The 21996-nt window shown below is 34.6% G+C and overlaps 1 protein-coding gene across 7 annotated transcripts in view; it reads right to left on the bottom strand.

The window, feature by feature from the left end:
* Positions 1-21996, bottom strand: part of PPP1R12A (protein phosphatase 1 regulatory subunit 12A) — a 152203-nt gene that overhangs the window by 54953 nt on the left and 75254 nt on the right. For all 7 annotated transcript variants that reach the window (XM_046645967.1, XM_046645966.1, XM_046645964.1 and 4 more), the window contains exons 4-8: positions 16324-16483; positions 12370-12514; positions 6110-6184; positions 5390-5478; positions 5078-5235 (exon numbers count right to left, since the gene is read on the bottom strand). In XM_046645967.1, the coding sequence (XP_046501923.1) occupies positions 5078-5235; positions 5390-5478; positions 6110-6184; positions 12370-12514; positions 16324-16483 (627 nt within the window). The remainder of the gene's footprint in view (positions 1-5077; positions 5236-5389; positions 5479-6109; positions 6185-12369; positions 12515-16323; positions 16484-21996) is intronic.

Genomic DNA, 21996 nt, shown 5'->3' with positions numbered 1-21996 from the left:
AATTTTAAAGAACTATCCAGATAATTAGTCCAATTCTTCTCATTTTACAAGCAAGGAAATTTCAACCAAAAGAGGTCAGGAGACTTGATAGTTAGTGGCAAGACTGGTCTAAATCTGAAGTCTTTTAATTTGCTTTAAATAGCTCCCCAGTGCCTAACATTGACCAGTGAATTGTACACAAGGGGTCAATTAAGAAAAAATTAGGTAACAAAATCTCAGAAATCTCTATGAGATGCCTGGACTTCCAGTTCTTGAATTCTACTGCCTAATTAGTAAAAGACTTGACACGTGAGTTAGGAGATTTAGGTGCTACTCCTAGCTTTCTTATACACATGTGCAGATAGTCTGACTTGCAATAAAATGCTTTACTACAGACTGGAGGCCAAGGCATGTCTCATGCAGAGGAGATTAACTTCACAAAAATAACTCTAAATACTTGCAAAAGTATCTGAGTCAATTTAAATTGCAATGCTATCATTTCATCTTTCAGTTTTTGTAAAATAAACAAGGGAAATAGCACAAATTTAACCTAGATGATATTAGGAAAGCATGTATATTGATCATATTTAAATCAGTAGAGTTTAATTTTATACAATTATTATACCAGAGCTAACATTTATTACAAAGTAATGGTTATATAGTATTCACATAAAGCAGGTATTATTGTCCTGATTTTACAGAGAAATCTGAGATAAAATAAATTACCCACATATACAATTACATGTATGAATCAGTCTGTGTTCTTAAACACTCTGCATGTTATTATTCCTATAATTTGCTTTTATAATTAGAACATTTTAATTAGCATGTTATCCAAATAAATTATAACATTCAATGACTACTTGTTGCTCTAGCTTCCAATTGTACCAATATTACTGTCTCACCAAGGCAAAAGATATGCTAACTCACTCAACCAGCAATGGGACAGTAATAAATAAAAAATTCAACCCTAAGTGACTAGAATCTAGCTCTTTACATATTTCAAAAACTTTGTGTATCACTGAAAAATAATTTACTTGTAGGGTTAGTAAGCTTCAAGAAAATAAAGGAACTCAAAACATCACCTGGCAACAAAGCTAGCCCGTTTTTGTTTATTAGCATCATCTTGTTTTTATGGGAAACAGAATTATTAGTATGTTCCTTCACATGTGTTTATTTAATAAACTTTACCTTATCACATTTTCTTAGAGAAAATATTTTGCTGACTGAGTAAAAATAAAATGATTCAAAACTGTTGTTGTCATGCCTATAGGAACTATAGGGAGTCCAAGAAATTCTAGGGCTCCATTTCTGTTTACCAATGACCACCAAACTGATCCTGATAATGACAGCAACTCTTTCACTGATCAAAAATTTTAATGGAAATGGAATATTCTTTTCTGAAAAATTTATGTCAAAATGCCAGGTTATACAACTCAAAGATGGCAATATTGGAATCTTGTGCTGTTCAGAAGTTTTGAGTGATTAACTGACATAGAATAAGAAAATAAATGCTACTTAATCAAGCAATTTGATTAACAAAATCTATAAGAACAGGTGGGCCAGAGGGAAAAAACTGCAGAAATCACATCCTTGATAGTAAAAAGGAAAAGAATATAAATTGTTATAGCTGACTTTGTAAAGCAATTTGGCAGCATCCATGAAGACTGAAAATATGACTCAATACAGGCTCATCCCATTTTACTGTGCTTTGCAGACATTATATTTTTTACAAATTGAAGGCCTGTGGCAATCCTGTGTCCAGTAAGTCTGTCGGTGCCATTTTTCCAACAGCATTTGCTCACTTTGTGTCTCTGTGTCACAATTTGGTAATTCTTGCAATATTTCAAACTTTTTAACTATTATTATATTTGTTATGGTGATGTGTGATCAGTGATCTTTGATAATACTATTGTAACTGTTTTGGGGGCATTACAAACCACACTCAGATAAGACCGCAAACTTGATCGATACATGTTGTGTATGTTCTGACTGCCCCATCGACAGGCTGTCCCCCGTCTCTCTCCCTCTCCTTGGGCCTCCCTATTCCCTGAGACACAACATTGAAATTAAGCCAATTACTAACCCTATAATGGCCTCTAAGTGCTCAAGTGAAAGGAAGAGTCACACATCTATCAGTTTAAATCAAAACCTAGAAATGATTAAGCTTAGTGAGGAAGGCATATTGAAAGCCAAGAGAAGCCAAAAGCTCGGCCTCTTGCACCAATTAGCCAAGTTGTGAATATAAAGGAAAAGTTCTTGAAGAAAATAAAAGGTGCTATTCCAGTGAACGTATGAATGATAAGAAAGCAAAACAGCCTTATTGCTGACATGGAGAACGTTTTAGAGACCCGAATAGAATTGATCAAACCTGCCACAACATTCCCTAAGCCAAAGCCTAATCCAGAGCAAGGCCCTAACTCTTTTCAATTCTGTGAAGGCTAAGAGAGGGGAGGAAGCTGCAGAAGAAAAGTCTGAAGCCAGAAGAGGTTGGTTCACGAGGTTTAAGGGAAAAAGTCATCTCTACAACATGAAAGTGCAGGTGAAGCAGCAAGTGCTGATGCAGAAGCTGCAGCAAGTTACCCAGAATATCTGGCTAAGATCGTTAAGGAAGGTGCTACACTAAACAGCAGATTTTCAATGTAGATGAAACAGCCTTCTATTGGAAGAAGATGCCATCTTGCACTTTCACAGCTAGAGAGAAGTCAGCGCCTGGCTTCAAAGCTTCAAAGGACAGGCTGACAATTTTGGCAGAGGCTAATGCAGCTGGCAACTTCAAGTTGAAGCCAATGCTCATTTACCATTCCGAAAATCCTAGGGCCCTTAAGAATTATGCTAAATCTACTCTGCCTGTGCTCTATCAACAGAACAACACTGCCTGGATGACAGCACATCTGTTTACAACATGGTTTACCGAATATTTTAAGCCCACCGTTGAGACCTACTATTCAGAAAAAACAGATTCCTTTTAAAATATGACTGTTCACTGACAATACACCTGGTTACCCAAGAGCTCTGATGGAGATGTACAATGAGATAAACGTTGTTTTCATGCCTGCTACCGCATTTGTTTTGAAGCCCATGGATCAAGGAGTTATTCTGACTTTCAAGTCTTATTATTTAAGAAAAACATTTTGTAAGGCTATAGCTTGCCATAGACAGTGTTTCCGCTGATGGATCTGGACAAAGTAAACTGAAAACTTTCTGGAAAGAATTCACCATTCTAGATGCCATTAAGAATATCTATCTATCATTCATGGGAAGAGTTCAAAATATCAACATTAACAAAAGTTTGGAAGAAGCTGATTCCAACCCTCATGGATGACTTTGAGGGGTTCAAGACTTCAGTGGAGGAAGTAACTGCAGATGTGGTGGAAACAGCAAGAGAACTAGAATTAGAAGTGCAGTCTGAAGATGTGACTGCATTGCTGCAATCTCATGATAAAACCTTAAGGGATGAAGAGTCGATTCTTATGGATAAACAAAGTGGTTTCTTGAGATGGAAGCTACTCCTGGTGAAGATGCTGTGAAGATTGTTGAAATGACAAGAAAGGATTTAGAATATCACATAACCTCAGTTGATTAAGCAGTGGCAGGGTTTGAGAGAACTGACTCTAATTTTGAAAGAACGTTCTATTGTGGGTAAAATGCTATCAAACAGCATCACATGCTACAGAGAAATTGTTCGTGAAAGGAAGAGTCAATCAACGCAACAAACTTCATTGTTGTCTTATTTTAAGCAATTACCACAACTACCCTAACCTTCAGCAACCATCACGCTGATCAGTCAGCAATCATCAACACTGAGGCAAAAAGATTACCACTCACTGAAGGCGTCGATGATGGTTGGCATTTTTTGGCAAAAAGGCATTTTTTAACTAAGGTATGTACATTGTTTTTTTAGACATAATGCCATTGCACACTTAAGAGAGTACAGAATAGCATAAACATAACTTTTATATGCGCTGGGAAGTCAAAACTTTGTGTGACTCACTTTATTGTGAAATTTGCTTTATTGTGGTAGTCTAGAACAGAACTTCCAGTATCTCCAAGGTATATCTGTAATTCAACTTTTAAGTATTATCTATTAGATAATCTCTTGCACAGACACACAAGGAGGCAATTACACAAATGAGGGCTGTGGCATTACTTGCAACAACAAAAAATTAGCAATAAGGAAATTTTTATCAGAAGGGAAATGGATGTATTTAATGAATACTATACAGCAACTAAAGGGATAAGTTATGTAGACAGATAAAGATCCAGACAGATACGAAGAAATCTCAAAAATATAATCTTCCAGTGAAAAAAAGTAAGTTGCATAACAACTTCTAGGGTATAAAAATAAAAACACAAAACAATCTTGTAATTACTTTATATTACTTCTGAATATACAGTAAGATAGGAGTATAAAAATGGATTAAAAGATTATAGAAAAAACTCATGACAGTAATTGCCTTTGGGAAGAAAGGAAAGAGAAGCAGATTAGGGCTCATGGTTGAAGACGACAATGTTTTAATTTTACTAAAAAAAAAATCTAAAGCATATATCACTAAATGTCAACAGCTATTAAGTCTTGGTAGTTCGAATATGAATGCTTATTATTTTATACTTTTCTGTACCTTTAAAATTTCTCAAAACAAAGCAGATTTCCCCACATCTCCTCAGGAAAGTATCCTGATTCAGTCCCAACTTTCTAAAACTTTACTATTTCTTAGGGCATGTTTGGGATCCTGCTAGAAACAGCTTCCCAGTCTTTTGGGCTTCAGAAAGTAGCAGAAGTATTCTTGAATTGCTGGGAACCCATTTATACCCTATCTGCACTATCCTAAGGGAGCCTCAGGAGACTCTTCATCTTCGTAAAACCTGAAAGCACGGGTCAGCAAAAAGCAGAGGTGAACAAGAGCCTCCAAGTAATTAGAGAACAAGAATTCACAACTATACTTAAGTTTCTAATGCTCACTGAAAGGTAATTTACTGGCTTGGCAGGTGTCCAAACAAGTAGCAAATCAGTCTGAAAAGTTTCAAAATTAAAGCCTGATCTCATTTTACACTACATCAAAATTCACTGAGAATCCCTTTAACCTTCAAATTTTACCTGTTTCAGCTTCTGACTCTGAGTCATCTTCCTCATCTTCTTCACTAGAGCAGCTAGATTCATCTTTCTTTCCTTCTTCTTCATCATCAACCTTTTCTTGTTCCAGAGATTCAATACGGGATGCATTTTTCTCTGACTCAATAATCAATGTCTCTTTGCTGTGAAAGGAAAAGAGCTTTCAAATGATTATAAACACCAAACGTCAAAACACATTAATTTTTCCCAGATCCACAAAATCCAATAATCATGTCTGTGGCCATCATGCCAACCCATTTCATAACAAAACAAAACTTACTTTAATATTTTACTTACTTTTTAAAGGTCTTCTGTGACTGATTATTCTCCATATTGGCTGTTGATTCAATGAGTGGAGATTTCTTCTCTCGTTTTTCACTATGGAGCTTTATAAAAGTTATGCAAAAGAAAATAAGAATACTATTAAAATAATATTAATGAGTAAAATACAGAATTTAAAATAATTAACAAAGCAGTTTTCAGAACAATAAACAAAAACAAAACAAAAGATTTTTTACCTGAAAAGGGCTTGGATAAAGAATAAAGAGGACGAGACAGATAAAAAGCACCATGAAGGACTAAGATGGATTTTTTTAGATCCCTCCAACTTCAGTTCACTGAAAAAGTCAGGGTCCAATAACCACTCAGGATGTCTGATGATATTTTACTTAAATACCTGTTTCCTAGTTACGTAATTCCTTGCTTATCTAGGACCTGCTATTTTAGAAATCTGAGATTTTATAGTCTTTACCTTCTAAGCAAATTTTCTTATGAAATTACAAAAGCATGTTATTCTTGAGAACATATACATTACAGAGGCATTCACTTTGTGAAGGGGAGGTTAGAGAAATAAGGATAAGCAACAAAAAAGGCTAAAAACCACCACTACTCCTTTATTCTGTTTTACTGTCATTTAGCTTGATTGCCAGGAATAACTTAAAACCAAAAAGTACAAAACATTCTAAGAACACTTTTTCAACTGTCTGAAATTCACAGTTAGACAGTCTTCAAACATACCAGATTTTGTTTCTTTTGCAGTTCTTCTAAATATCCTAAAATGTCTTCATCTGCCACATCAAAGGCTGTCTGGCCCTAGGTAGGAAACAAGCAGGGTGGTGATGGTGAAAAAAAAAAAAAAAATATATATATATATATATCTCAACTAATTATAAAATGCCTTTGGTGATTCTGTACAAATATATACAGAGAAGCCACATAACATTTTTTATGGTAGTTAAAAAACATAATACACATGACTTGACGAGATGTATGAGAAATCCACAGGAGAGAGAAGCAGCTGATACATCTGCCTTTACTTTTTTGGCAACAGGTTTATTGAGACATAATTCACATACCATACAAATCACCCATTTAAAGTGTACAATTCAATGGTTTTTAGTGTATTCACAGAGTTTCACAACCATGAGCACAGTCAATTTTAGAACAGTTTCATCACCCCAAAAGAAATGACATACCCATTAGCAGTCACCTCCCCTACTTTTCTCCCCCGCTCCCGGCAGCCCAAGGCAATCACTAATCTACTTTCTGATATGATAGATTTGCCTATTCTGGACATTTCATATAAATGGAATCATACAAACTGTGGTCTTTTGTGACTGGCTTCTTCCACTTTTCGTAATGTTTTCAAGGTTCATCCATGTTGTAGCATGCATTCCTTTTTATTGCTCAGTAATATTCCATTGCATGACACACTACACTTTGCTATCTGTTCATCAGCTGATGGACATTTGCTTTTGCTTTCTGCTTTTTGGCTATATATAATGAATAACACTGCTATGAACATTCATGCAAAAACTTTTGTGTGGACATCTATTTTCATTTTCTTGGGGATACAGCTATGAGTGGAATTACTGGGTCATGTGGTAACTCCATATTTAACCTTTTAAGGTCTTATTTCTTTTTGATACCTCCCTAAAAATTAATTAAGTTCTTAGTAGAGTAATAAAGTCAAAATATATATGTCTAAATTGCTTAAAGCTCAGCCAGCCACAGGTATGACTTAGTTTCAAAAAACAGTCCAGATGAACATCTCTCAATCCATTTTTATTCAACATACAAAAGAAAATTTCAAAGAGCTCTTAACTAAACATAGTAATGATTGTTCCTGTTGCCTTCATTAGTCTTTATAATAACAATACTGGTACACAACGCCAAAAAGTTCATTATTTACAATATATTCTACCTTATATGTTAGCCAGAGTTATGATCCTTTCTCAGAAAAAAATCCAACTTTTTTCAACTAGAAAATATACCATTCTGAAAGGAAATCCAAATTTCTTTCATAATAGGAGTCTTAGATCCACAAACAATGTCAGATGGATAGATAATAATGACTTCTAAAATCATAAAAATTCTTCCATTTAAAAACAAAGCACAACCCTCAATTCTATACCAACACTAGGATATTGACATCTCCTTGGAAAGGAGTTACATTTCTGAAATATAAGCTATCCAGTATCTGAGCTAGTTTTTCCACTGTCTATGTATAAAATAAAAGCTATGGTTTATGAACTGTAAATTAAGAGAACACAGGGGCCAGCCTGGTGTTTACAGGTTCAGATTCTGGGCAGAGACCTACGTACGCACTGTTCATCAAGCCATGCTGTGGCAGCATCCCACATACAAAAAACAGAGCAAGACTGTCACAGATGTTAGCTCAGCAACACTCTTCCTCAAGCAAAAAAGAGGAAGTTTGTCAACAGATGTTAGCTCTGGGCCAGTCTTCCTCAACAAAACAAAACAAAACAAAACACAAACCACGGTACATAAAATGTGGCTTTATCAAGCTAGGGTAATGTGTGAATTTAAAATTTACAAGATTCAAAAAAGCTTTTATATCTGCCTTTTCTTGTTAGAAAGTCTTCTCAGCATGAATTTAAGAGGCAATCTATCCTTCCCCATTCAGGTCAAGAGAAAAAGTTTCAGCTTTAAGAAACCTTTTTTCCCATTTCAACCTTGACTATTGAATGCTAAGAATTAAATTCCTGAAGAATAAATGGCTCTGAAACAAAATAACTGGCCCCCAATTTGAAAATGCCCTTTAGATTAGCAATACATATTACTCTTTGTTTTGCCATTATCATACTCTCTTTGTATAATTAGTTCTACAATGTTACATGTTACACATGCTATGCCTGTTAAACAAACCGTGTTGAAGATCATGTGGAAACAACTCACTGGCTTCTTTTTAAGTATTATTTTTAGCATTAATCAACCCTTCTCATGAATGAAATACTACACCTTGAAATATTTTTTTTGAATTGTAATTAATTTTAGCAGTAGTTAAATGCAATGAGGTTGTTTCATAACCAAGGAATTTTCCTTTATAAGAATAAAAAAATTGGATCACCTTACTAACCTTTCTTTTCACTTCTCCCTTGATAAATGAGTCTACTTTGCAAACAGCAGCTGATAGAGAATAAAAACTAGAGTAAAATGTAGGCTATACACAGAGCAAAGTTTCTAATTTCAAAAAAGCAATCCCATCATCTTAACTCAGTAACTCACCCATGCTCTTTAAACAATCTATAGGATGGTGATGAAGCTAACCAATTGTAAATTTATGAACATTACCTGATTCTTAACAACTCGAAGGCTATTAAGCTTCACTAAGGGGGTACAAACACAGTAAGGCATATAAGCAGAGTAACTCAAAGCAACCAGGGAACACCTGAGGACACAATGTTGACAGATGAGAAAATAAGAACTCTATCAAAAAAGAAAAAGACTACCACTTAAAAACACCAGTTCAGTGTATCTGTAAATTACCAGAGCCACACTAGAGTCATTAAGGATAACTTCATAGTCTCCTCCTTCTTCTTTCCTCACTTACTCTAACTGAACTGCTTTTACAGGTATGATCTCTCTTCATCTTCACAACAACCAGTGAAGTAGTCGGGACAAACATTATTATGATTCACACTGTGCACATGAGAAAACCCAGCTCTGAGTGTATGGTATTTGCCCAGAGTCACACAGGTAATGATGGGAAAATGGGAATAGAATCTAGGCCTCCACCGTTCCATTGTCTTATAGAAAAGAAGAATAAGCTTAGATAGCATCAGGGGGAGAAAAACCCCTTGGGCACATCAACAGCAGCAGAAATCTTATTATTCATTTAAATATTTAAGTAAATACTAAATTCATTTAATGACAGCCGTCAAGCTAAAAAGTTGTTTACTAATCACTGTAGTACTGCATTAAGAGTAAATTCCAATTAGAAAAATATCTTAGTTAATATTTAAAAATGGACAATATTTGGGTACACTCTAGTAAAACAATTATTTTAATAAATTAAGCAAAATAAAAATCCTTATATTTAAAGTCTGTATCATGTAATTTATAATAATGAATTAAAATGATAGCAAATGTTTTACAGTTTGCAAATAAGTTAAAGAAACTCTAAAAAACTCTAAATATAAAACTCTAAAAAAACTCTAAATATTTATCTTCAGAACACTTTCCCCACTCATGTAGAAAGACTTCCAAGTTTTCTATGATATCATTTGTTGCATTTTCTATATTATACATTTCCCCAAATTACATTTTCCATTAGTAAAGAATTCATCTAAACTCTGAAGGTATCTTAAGTACATTTCTTTGATACTTTTAAAAGAAGTTTAATAAAAATCTTCAATCTGTAAGTAATGAAGACAGTATCAAATGAGAGGATAAATTCATATAGGCAGGTTTAAACAATTAAGACTAATTTGTTTTGGAACATGAAGTATGACATATTATTTTAAAATACAGCCAATGAAAACAAACAGTGAGACAGTCTAACTCATACAGGCAAAATTATTAAAATTTTAAAAATTACGAGATAAGTCTTATAAGAATATCTTCCATTACTACAGAATACAGTTCTCAAAAAAAGCTTGTTTGGGGGTATATTTAGGGCACAAAGGCCTTTAGAATGATATACACATTATGTAGCTCCTCACTATTAAAATATCTTTAAAATCTTGATAATTTTAAAAAAAGACCATATTTTGACAAAAATTTTAAAATGATATTTTTACAACTTATGAGTTAATATCTGGAAAAATAAAACATACAAGAAACCAAAAACTACGAAAAGTTGCAGAGGAACTTAGCAGAATAAAAAGAAACAATTATTATGGCTTTAGGAAAATTACTCCACTTCTCTGATCATGTTCCCAAATCTGCAAAACTCAGACAACAACTTTATAGGGTTGTTAAAAGGATAGCAGTAGACAATATGTGGGAAAACAAGTTGAAAACTCTAAAATTTTAAGGAATTATGAGGCACAATTCTTTTAAGATCAGATAAAGATGCAGTGAAATGCTGAAATGAGGGAATAAGACATTAAAATTTAGGGTGATACAAGGAACTGCTACTATACTAATATGGAAACAAAGGTAGATAAAGCAAAATGATTTTATAGGTAGTCTTCCTCCTACAGCATAATTATGATGAATTGTATGGCATAGGAATTGAACAATTATAGAACAGATGCAAGATAAAATAGTTTTTTCTCATACATACTATATATTGTGTATGTTTCACCAGCATAACATAACATGCTTAAACTAGAAAGTGATATAATCTTTTTGGAAAACCATCTCAATTAATAAGCTCCTCTCTTCTGGTCCTTATCTGGAGGCCACTATCACCGAATGAACCAACCAGCACGGCCCATGTCAGCAGACAAGCAGCCGTTAGGGCGGCACTATTGGGAGAAAAACAGGAATGCAGAACAGAGATCAGGAGATAACAGGTCTACAAATTTCTTCAGAAAAATCCCAACTGCTGGGAAAATTTCTACATGAAAGGAGAGGAAAGACGAATTGTCAAGCTAAAATTAGCTGGCCTTTTTATTTAAAATTAAATAGTATCAACATTTGTCTTCTAATGCTGATTACAAAACAGAATACTATTATAATAAAAAACAACAGAAAGCACATTATCAAAAGTTTTCACTAAAATTTAGATTGAAGACTTTTGTACTTATATATAAGAGCATCTGTATACTTAGAGACGGATCATTTTTATATTGACTTTCCTGAAGATTTTCACCACCTCCCACAATTTCCTTCCCTGAACATTTCTTATATAAAATACATTCATAAATATATATACGAAATATTCCAGAAAGAAGAAAGGAGTTCTTCGGGTTTCTTTCTCTCTTTATGTGAGCAACTAGGACATGAATCTACACTACTACCCTCAAACGCCAACCACCTACTCGTAGGCAAATCTCAGGCATATGGTATGTCATATTTGCCCTCTTCCCTTTGCACATCCCCAATTAGAAACTGCAGTTACCAGAGTAACCAGCAACACCACCATATTAATGGACACAATAGAATTACATGGTCCCATCTGAATAAAGATGAGATCATTTTAGGAACCTCTGGTAAGTAATCCACTATATTATCCTACGAAATGCAATACAGAAGGGATAGTTTATGAAAGTTAAGAGTAATTAAGCTCATTAAAGGAGGCATGTTTTGAGCTCTGCAACTACTGGTAGATAACTTTTATTATCTACCAACATGGAGTGGGAGGGAATTAGTAGAAATGCTAGTAGAAAGAACTCATTGATGGTATGTGAAAGGGAGCAGAGGAGAAAAGTCTAATCTAATAAGGAATTTGATAACCTGAATCTGCTCATGATTTTCTGAAAAACACTTATATGACATTTGCTCCCTCCTTCCTCTACGTAATTGGGTGATTTTAAGTAAATCACCTACCTCACTAAACTGTCTTCTCATCTGCAAAACTAGGAGATTAGATGTTGTTGCATCTCATTGATTTTATCTGGCATAAAACTTTACGGTTTTCACAATTCTCACCTGCTATTAAGACCGCACTATCCACATCACTTAAAAAACTACTATAAGCATACAAATAAGACTGTCAGCTAAAGAGAATTAGAAACGCTTCTATCTATGTTCCAATTCATAAATATAGTGATGGGAGAAAACATACACATAGAAATGCAAAATTTTCTTACTTTATGAATTCTTAAGTACATAATATCTATGGAAGTACCCCAATCTATTCTATATGGATGTTAATTTGATTACTGAAAGAGTAATACTTCTTTCTTTGCAGAACAAGGTCAAAATTACCTGGTAGGTAGTTGAAAAAGACAATTAATAATACAAATCAATAAATGATTGAAACAAAATGTTTTATAAAACTTAACATAACTATATCATTTATATTCTTATAACATTTTTTAGGCTAAAACTATATTTCTAAAAGTTAAAATATTTAAAAGGCCTACCACTTTGTTGACCATCTCCATATCACACAGATTGTCCACTAAAATTCGACATGCTTCTTCTTTACCCCAGTGAGCTGCAGCATGAAGAGGTGTCCAGCCATCATAATCTTTAATATTAACATCATAGCCTGCCTGTATTAAAAGTCTAAAGAAATTACAGTGAATTAGATAATCATTAAAATCTAGAAATGAACAAACATAACCAATAGCTTTATACCCTATGAGTTAACAAAAACTTATATTTCTTTTCATAGTTCATATCCCCCCTCCCTGCCCCACCCAATGAATTAACCAGGGCAAAAGAAAGTGAATTCCTAGAAAGCACCGGTATAGAGGATCTTGAGTTACTGCCATAATAATGCATTCAGCTTTAACTAATTCCTAATGACTCTCAGTCTTACAGTTTGGTGTGACACTGATTAATTCTTGTTAATATGACTTGTAACTGAAATTTTCACAGTCTTTCAATGTGAGATCAAAAACTACTGGATCAATTTGTATGTTAAAACTGATTTATTGTAGGGAATGTCTTCAGGTGTCCATATGATATCATCTCAGGCTAAATGTGTTCTAAAAATATCCTGGGATCAAAGAAGCTTATTTTGTAGTGTTTTTGCTGCCTTGCAATTGAGGAATCAGTTTGGTGAAAGCTTTCGAGAACCTTTACCATGGAAAACTTTCGTAGGAAAATGACAATCTGACTGTTAGGAATAAAGCAAAGCAAAACAGATACTCCAAGGGGTCAAATCTACTTTTCTGTAGCAGTAGACAGCAGATATTCCAATCATCAACAAAGCTAGAAAACAGGGATATATTTTAATAAAACGCAAAGAGTTGCATAAATTATGTTAGTATGCCCTTCTGACTGTATACGGACATCAACCTTTATTTTATTTAGAAATTAAGCTCACAGAGAGCAAAGAATGGGTCTATAAATTGCACACAGCACAGCCCCTCCCCCAACACACACAGGCGAACACTAAATATTTCACAGCTCATGAAATCTGGTTGACCTTTACCTTACTTTCCAAGACGTCGAGCTTGAGAAGGGCTTCTTTCTACCTACAGGAGGTGGTAGTGATAGCTAATACACAACCCTTCATTTAGTTATGTTTCAAGAACTGATCTTCTATTTTCCAACAATATCTAAAGCAGCTGTTTCCAATTCTGGTTCCTAAGCAGAACCATCTGAAGAACTTGTAAAAAAAAAAAAAAAAAGAAAATACCCCAGCTCCACCCGAGTCCCACTGAATTAATCAGCATAATGGGAGACGGGCCCTGCCAATCTATATTTTCAATAAGTCCCCCATATGATTCTCATATCACTGCCTGTCACCTGCCTGCAGAGCAACATTAAGAGCCACTGATCTAAAGAACAGACTAACAGATATTAAGTCCAGAGATTTAAGTTAAAAAAATATGTCCATTAACATAGACATTTTCAGAAACTGTATTAATAGAGAGAGAAATCATACTGGAATATATGATAATAAAAATATATCCCCTATTAGGAAATATGAACTATAATAATGTTAAATATCCTGAGTGACATACAATTATAAGTACTTGGGATTCTGTGTGGAGAGGAAGGTAGATACATCTCTTCCTCCCACAAACATTTGGCTCTCTCTGTATACGCCAGGCCATACAAAGATACTCAAAAAATAAGACAGTACTTATCATATTCTTCTAATGGAAAGACAAAAGTCAAGTAAAACAGCAATCAACCTTCACACATAGGTTCTGTGATGGAGACACAATGGGAGTCCAGAGCTGAAAAGCATCAAAATCAATTGAAAGGGATTGAGTGTGTTTGGGCAGGGAGGAGTAAGTGGTGAGAAGGCTACAGTAGAAACAAAAGTATTTATCTTTCATTTAATATTTTATTTCCTAAGTAAAATACTCACAAGGTTCAGAACTAAGAATAAATGGCTACATAAGCAAGCCACTCTTCCACTGCTGACCTTTAGCCAACCAACCAGTTTCCCTTCCTCATAGATAACCACACTACTAATTTTGACTGGGTCCTTACAGAGATTTTATGTATGTGTAAGCAAATACAATTTAAAATTTTCTTAAACAAACACAAATGACGCATATGTCTGTCCTTGGTTTTGACACTTAATAATACATCCTCGGGCTCTTTCCATATCTATATATATGCACTGTTTTAATTGCTACAGAGTATTCCAGTGAAAGGATGTATTAGAATTTATTCAACCATTCTCCTATTCCTATTATAAACAATGCCACTAGCACATACCTTATTTCCTATGTGAGTGAGAATATCTGACAAATACATTCCTAGAGGCAGAATTGCTAGGCCAAATAATAATCATTACTTTCACAGAATTTGCTCAATTGTCATTTATACTTCCACCAGTAATCAAGAGAGTGCTTTTTCCCAACCTTGCTAACACTGTGCCAAACGTTTTGATTTTGCCAATATGACAGATGGAAAATGGTAATTCACTGTAGCTTTATCTGCACTTATTATAAACAAGGTTGAGCATTTTTTTTCCATAGGCTTAAGACCCTTGAAAGAGAGTCAAAGGATTGAAAGGAATTTGCCTTCAAGTTGAAGAAGAGATGGTGAATGAAGGTATCTAGACAGAAACAAGAGTAGGTATTAAGACATCATGATAGAACTTCAAGTAGATATATACAGCTGAAATAATGCAAGCCTCAGGAGCAACGGTAGCAGCTTAGCTTAAAAGAGAGCCCAGGCCAGTGGCCAAATGACTAAAGGTCTTACATGCTAAGTAATTTTTATCTTGATCCCCAATGAGAATCTTAATGAAGGATTTTAAGAGCCCAGATAACCTAATTACAAAGAGCACTTGGAAGCAGTCTAGAAATCTATTTTATAGTACAATCCAGTACTCATATATATGTTTATAGAAACAAGAGTTTTAAAAAACAATGTTTACATTTACCATATGCAATATTCTTTGATATTTTCAGTTCTTTTAAAAAAATGCTGTTGGCAACTCACTAAGTTCATTTTGTGAAACACTAATGGGGTTTGAAAAGCTTTGCATTAGAGAGAAACAGATGGGGGACAAGTACTTAAAAGTTAACTGTACTATTCTAGGAGAAAGCTTAAGTTACTGAAGTGAGTAGCGATTGAAAGAGGAGGAAACGGGAATCATCGACCACCTTACACTTCATTGTTTTTACTGAGGAGAGGGAATAAAGAGCACAGACTGACACTGGAAGCCCAGTGGAACCAAAGCAATACAAAGGGTGCAGTAGATTTTGCTAAGGGCCAGTCTGATTTCCTTTCACATACATATAACAAAAGTTATGCACTGAGTTTTTTTTTTTCATATAGTTGCCAACAACTTTGCCTTGCATAAGTAAAAAAAAACAAACCAAACATTTATTTTTGACATAAAGGAGCTTTCTTCCAAGGAAATTTGCTGATCAATATATAGCCCTATACAAGTCCAAGTTTCTTATGGTTTGATATTTAATATCACTCTAATAGCACTCTGAGTTCCAGTGTTCATATAGTAAGAAGAAAACTGTATTTTAGATAAATTATGTTCAGTAGGAATCAAACTCTCAGAATCTGATGATATGTTTCTATGTGACATTGTTCTTAGTCTCAGCAACCAGAGTTAACTTATTTGGGGAACCTCAAAATGACTCTGTAATAATTTATTAGCCCAGAAGGTAACATATAATGGTGGTATGACACTCAAATTTAACTTATTAGAAAACTGCAACAGAAGAAAACAACAGTAGAATAACCAAAATTTGAGAGTGAAAGAAAGAACTTTAGAAACAAAGCAATATTCAACGTAGTTTTCTCTTTCTCCCGGTAAATGGACATTAAATAACTTTTATAAGCTGTTTCAAAATAACGTTTGCAGGTATCTTAAGAAAAGGAACAATGAAGTAAAGAAAACAAATCGAAGAAGAAGAATGACTGTGAAGAGCAATACTTACTTTAAAACTTCTGTATAGCCTTTAGCGGCTGCAACGTGCAGGGCTGTCCCTCCAGATTTTGCATGCCGGACATCGTTTATGTGACCACTGTTTAGCCATTGTCTTGCATCTCTAAGCATTATTCGTTCTTCTTCCTTTCGAGCTGCTTCTATATCAACCCCTGATAAAATAAAAACGTTTTATTTTTTCTTCATAGAAAATATTCTTTTTATGTTCGGAAATAAAATTATCCAAAACATTTCAAGTTGAAATGAAAATTAGAAGTGAAATTATATTTTTGAAAATAGGCTGCTGTAAGCTGGTTGAATAAAGAAATGTGGAAACACTGCAGATATTTTACTAGCCTTAACTACTGCTTATTTAATTTTTGACCCACAACATATTTTGGCTTTCTTTTTACCTTTTCTGATTATTCCTTCTGTTTTTTAAAATTTGAATATTCCTCAAGGTATTTCATCCTTTGATTTAAAAAATAAGGTGTTTTTTTTTTTAAAGCAATCAAATGTCATGAAGTCTCAAATTTCTATCCATTGCTTTGACCAGTTCTCTGAACTCTAGCCTAGTAGGTATAATGTGAACACTTCAACTTGGAGGTCCTGTCCTCATCTAAAATTTACTATACCTTAAAACAGATTACTTTTCTACCAAATTCCCTTTTCTTTTCCAACATAGTACATGGTTCATACCATTAGTATTAGTTTTATAATTTTAATAAGTTAAAGAGATGTTTATTCATTTGAAAGTATTTAAGAAGCAGCATCACGCTAGGTTGAGATGGTAAGAGCGAGGAGAACTCAAAAAGGAACAAGACACTCTAGTTCTTCAAAAGAGCTCAACTTCCTGAGAAAAAAATTAAAATAGAAAAGATAATCCTGAAATTCCTAAATGATATCATGTTGTCTTATGGCTTCAACTGCTGGATATTTAACAAACAGCACATACCACAATGCATTTACAATCTATCTTACTCCAGAAGACTATGAGCTTATTAAAGGTAAAGATACTGCTTTGCTTTTTTATCTTTCATCTCCACTTTCTGGTTGAGTACCTGACACAAGAAAAAGGGATCAGTAAATGTTCACTAAATGAATGATGGATGAACATATAAATGAGTAAAAAACAATTATACACACTCATAACTCCTCAGCTAAGATCTCTCCTATAATTCATATCCATGTATCCAACCGTCTCATCAGAATTTTTCATTCATTCATTATGTACTGAGTGCCTCCTGTATGTCAGGTACTTTATTAGATGCTATAGATATAGAGATGAATTTATTATATGGCAGAAGATGATACATCTGTCAAGAAAAATAAAGGGTAAAGGAACAGAGAGTAATGAGAGTTTTTATTTTATATAGGTGGTAAAGATCAGCCTCTTTGGTAAGGTGACATTACAGTAAGAAATAAAGCAAGTGACAGTCATGCTATAATCTGGAGAAGATTCCACGCAAAGGGAAGTACTGGTAAACTGTGAGGCAGAAGCCTGCTTGGAATCTTCTTCTGTTTAGAGGAAGGCCAGGGGGTCTTTACAGCAGTGAAGACAACGAGCAGGGTGACACTACCTGACTTAATTTAAGAGGATCACTTAAGTTGAAAAGTTAAGAAGAGAAACTGAGGTATCAATTTGGAGGTTACAGCAAATAAACCAGGCAAGAGATGATGGTAACCTGAACCAGGATGGTAGTGGCGAAGGTAGTAAAGAGGTTAGATTCTGGGTTCTTCAAGGCACACTAACAAAATTTGCTGTTAGTCTGGATATAGGAGGAATACAGGAGTCAAGGATGAATCAAAGGTTTGTAGTGTGAGCAACTGGAAAAATTAAATTTTCAATTTTGGAAATGTGACAATTGAGATGCCCTAATAGACATCTAATTGGAGATATCAAGTAGTCAATTGGATATCTGAGCCTGGAGAACAGAGAAGTCAAGACTGGGGAAATAACATAATAAAACAATATGCCATGGTCACCTCATACTCAACACTGAAATCTTAGCTCAATTTTCCAGTCAGTCTGCTGACTGCCTGACTTGTTTCCTACACTACTAGGTACCACTACTGACCCAGTCACCTGGAAGTCTAACTTAATCCCTCCCTTTACCTTATCCCTAGCCCCCATCCAATTAATTACCAGATTTTGAGCTGCCATCTCCTAGACGGTCTTCCTGATGGCCCTATTACCATCTCAATTCATGTCTTATAACTCATACCTTGACTACTACTATTGATCCTTAACTCACTTGCCTCAGTCCCTTCCGATTCATTCCTCCCATCACTGCCAGAGTGGTTCTTCTGTATCGAAATATGACCATCTCTCTTTTCTACATAAATTTGTCAATGATTGCTCACTTCCTATAAAACAAAGCTCAAGCTCTTTTGTGTAGCAGACAAAACCTTTTTTGATTTGCTCTCAATGCATTTTTAACCTCTAGTCTTTCTCTTCTATCATCGTCCAATGTTCTAATCATCTAGATCTCCACACAGGTCCCCGAGTGAATCATGTGTCAGTGCCGTCGTGCAAGCTATCATCCTCTACCTGGACTCTATCCTTATCTTGCCTGCTTAGCACATAGCTACTTACTCAAGAGACAAGTAAACTGTTAAAGTGAACTCAACTTCTAAAAAGTAGACCATAGCTGAGAAATATTTTTAAAATACCAAAATTACACAAGTGCATGAAAAGTCATCTTCAAGTTAGAGACTGTAATATCTCATTACCACATTTGAAAGAAACCTGCAATAAGATTCTCCAGATAGACTTTATAAAAACAATCAATTAAATGCACTATATATATTTAATGAACCAAACCTATTATAATCTTTATTTAAAAAGTATCACCATTTCAGGGCTGGCCCAGTGGCATAGTGGTTAAGTCTGCACGCTCTGCTTCCGTGCCCCGGGGTTTGCGGGTTCAGATCCTGGGCATGCTACACACCGCTCATCAAGCCATGATATGGTGGCATCCCACACACAGAATGGAGATGATTGGCACATATGTTAGCTCAGGATCAATCTTCGTCAAGCAAAAAAGAGGAAGATTGGGGGCAGGCCCGTGGCCTAGTGGTTAAAGTTCCACGCGCTCTGCTTCAGCGGCCCAGGTTCACACAGACAAGACATGGAGGAGGATTGGCGGAGATGTCAGCTCAGGGCTAATCTTTCTCAAACAAACAAAAAAACAGGAAGACTGGCAATGGATGTTAGCTCAGGGTAAATCTTCTTCCCCAAAAAAAGAAAAGAAGCATGACTGGCAATAGAATTAGCTCAGGACCAATGTTTAGTCCATTGTATTTAAGATGCCTTCTAATGTTATCATAAAAGAAATTATAAAGCTGTAATTAAAATACATTAAGAATAACCTTTTTACTAAATGATTTTTCTCAGACTGATTTATTTTCTTATGCTTTATTCTTTTATTATGTCTTTTACACACGAACCTCTTTATTATCTTTATCCTTTTTGTCTTCACCATCTTAAACATTCTGACTTTTATTGTCTTTTACTGTTCTAAATTTCCCCTGGTTTTGAAATAAAAAAATACCCACTTCTTATTTCTGGATTTATCTGTGTTCAAGCTATCTTTATCTAATTACAAAGTAATTACCCTCTTTTGCCTCCAAATTGTGCTCTTATATGAATTACACACAAAAACAAAACAACTCAAGCTTAAAATTAAATTATATGTGAAGGGAAATTTCTTATGCTTAAGAAAATCCAATGAGAAAAGAAAAACTCTTCTCTCACTCTTAAAAATTTTTTCTAAATATTACTGACTAGAGTTACAGACCCTGCTCATTATTAGTTCATTAAAAATTTTTTTAAAACCTCACTGTACTACATATTACAATACCTGTTTTCTAATTCCAGTGCATTAATTAGCTAGTAGGCTTGAGAAAGCCATAATTTCTTTGAACATTAGTATATTGGGTTAAGAACACAGATATTACACTTAGACTGCTGGGTTTCAACCCCTGATCTGCCGGTTATGAGCTCTATTATCTGGGGCAAGACACCTAATCTGTGCTACCATTGCTTTTATATTTGTAAGATGGAGGTAGAAAGTACCTATCCACAGGGTTATTGTGAGAATTAAATTAATATATGTGAAATGCTTAGATCAGGAATAAACACCAAGGTGTTAACTATCATTATCAGCTCTAAAAGTCTTTGACCGGTTTCTCTTTTCTTGCTTTATGGTCTAATAGAAAGAAAATCTTATAATGCATTTAACCAGTCTTAATCCACCTACTATAACTGTCAAGTTTTTAAACAATGAAAACAATAGATATTAAAACTAAATTGAGTATGATATAATAAAGTGATTAGACGAGTTAACATCTGTCACTACTATTGAAAAACAGTAAATTTTAGAATGAAATGTAGCTTAATCTCTTAGGTAAGAAAAGATAAAATTAAATTGGAATTTTGTCGGCTAAGAGATACAAAAATTGACTTGTGTCCGAAACTAAACAAAGAAAATTGCATTAAAATATAAACTGGAAATACTTTTAGCTACTGTTCAGTCATTACTACTTTAAAGGCAATTTACTTAAGCATAACTCGGTATTGATCAAATATATCAGGATAAGAAATGTGTCAAAAGAACGATTAAAGAATTTAAAAATATTAAATAACTTTCATACTAGGATAAACAATCTAAGAAATCTTATCACTACTAGAGATATATTTAGAGTGCTGTTTTTTTAATTATTAAAATCTATGAGAGATGTCCCCATCCTGTTTCTTTGGAATAAAGTTATGCTACATAAATTCATGTATTCCCATTATATGAATAAAATGAACATCATGAACTATTTTCTAGGAGACATTCCTAACAAAATGCAGAATGATACAGTGATGAAGAGAGTGGGCTCAAGATACCTGTCACACTGTTTGAGACTAAACTATACCACTTCCTACCTGTATGGTCATGGGCAAATCACTGGGCCTCAATTTCTCATCTGTGAAATGGGGGTGACAGTAGTATTAACCTTTCAGAACTGCTGTGAGGATGAAATGAGATAATGTACGTAAAGCCCTTTGCTCAACGCCTGGCATATAATCAGCATTTAATGAAAGTTAGCTACTGTACTAGCTCTTCACTTTTAAGTTCCAGGGTCATCTCATCTATTATTTCCAAGAATTCTCCTTATCTATTTATTATTCTCCCAGATTTACATTTTCCATCCTGACATCTCCTAAGTTCCAACAGTGCACCAAACGCTGTCATCTAGATGTCCTTTAGCTGCCACAAACTCAACGTATCCCAAAACAAACTCACGTAGTCCCTATATCTGTTTCTGCTTCATGCCCTATTTTCCCATATGAATCCATCCAATCATCACTTCTTAGAATGCAAACTTCAGGAGGCAGATGAGTTGGCTTTAACTCTTGCTTCATCTCCAGATTCAATTCTTCACCAAAATGCTTTAACTTTATCTTAGTACTTCCTCAAGACAGTCCTGCTCTTTTCCATCTTAAATGTAATCCTTTTGGTCCTTAGCATCTTTTAAGAGCCTTCTTCAAGGAAAGCATGCCACTATGCATTCCCCATGCTAATTCATCCTCCAATCTGCCATTAGCTTTATTACTAAAAACCAAATCTAATCAGGTTAATTTCCTGCTTGGAGATCTTTGTCGCATCTGTCCAATGCCTACAAAATAGACGTCCTT

Source organism: Equus quagga, chromosome 19, assembly GCF_021613505.1.
Source record: "Equus quagga isolate Etosha38 chromosome 19, UCLA_HA_Equagga_1.0, whole genome shotgun sequence".
Taxonomy (NCBI): domain Eukaryota; kingdom Metazoa; phylum Chordata; class Mammalia; order Perissodactyla; family Equidae; genus Equus; species Equus quagga.
Note: the sequence above shows the minus strand (reverse complement) of the source record. Positions and strands in the feature narration are given on the sequence as shown.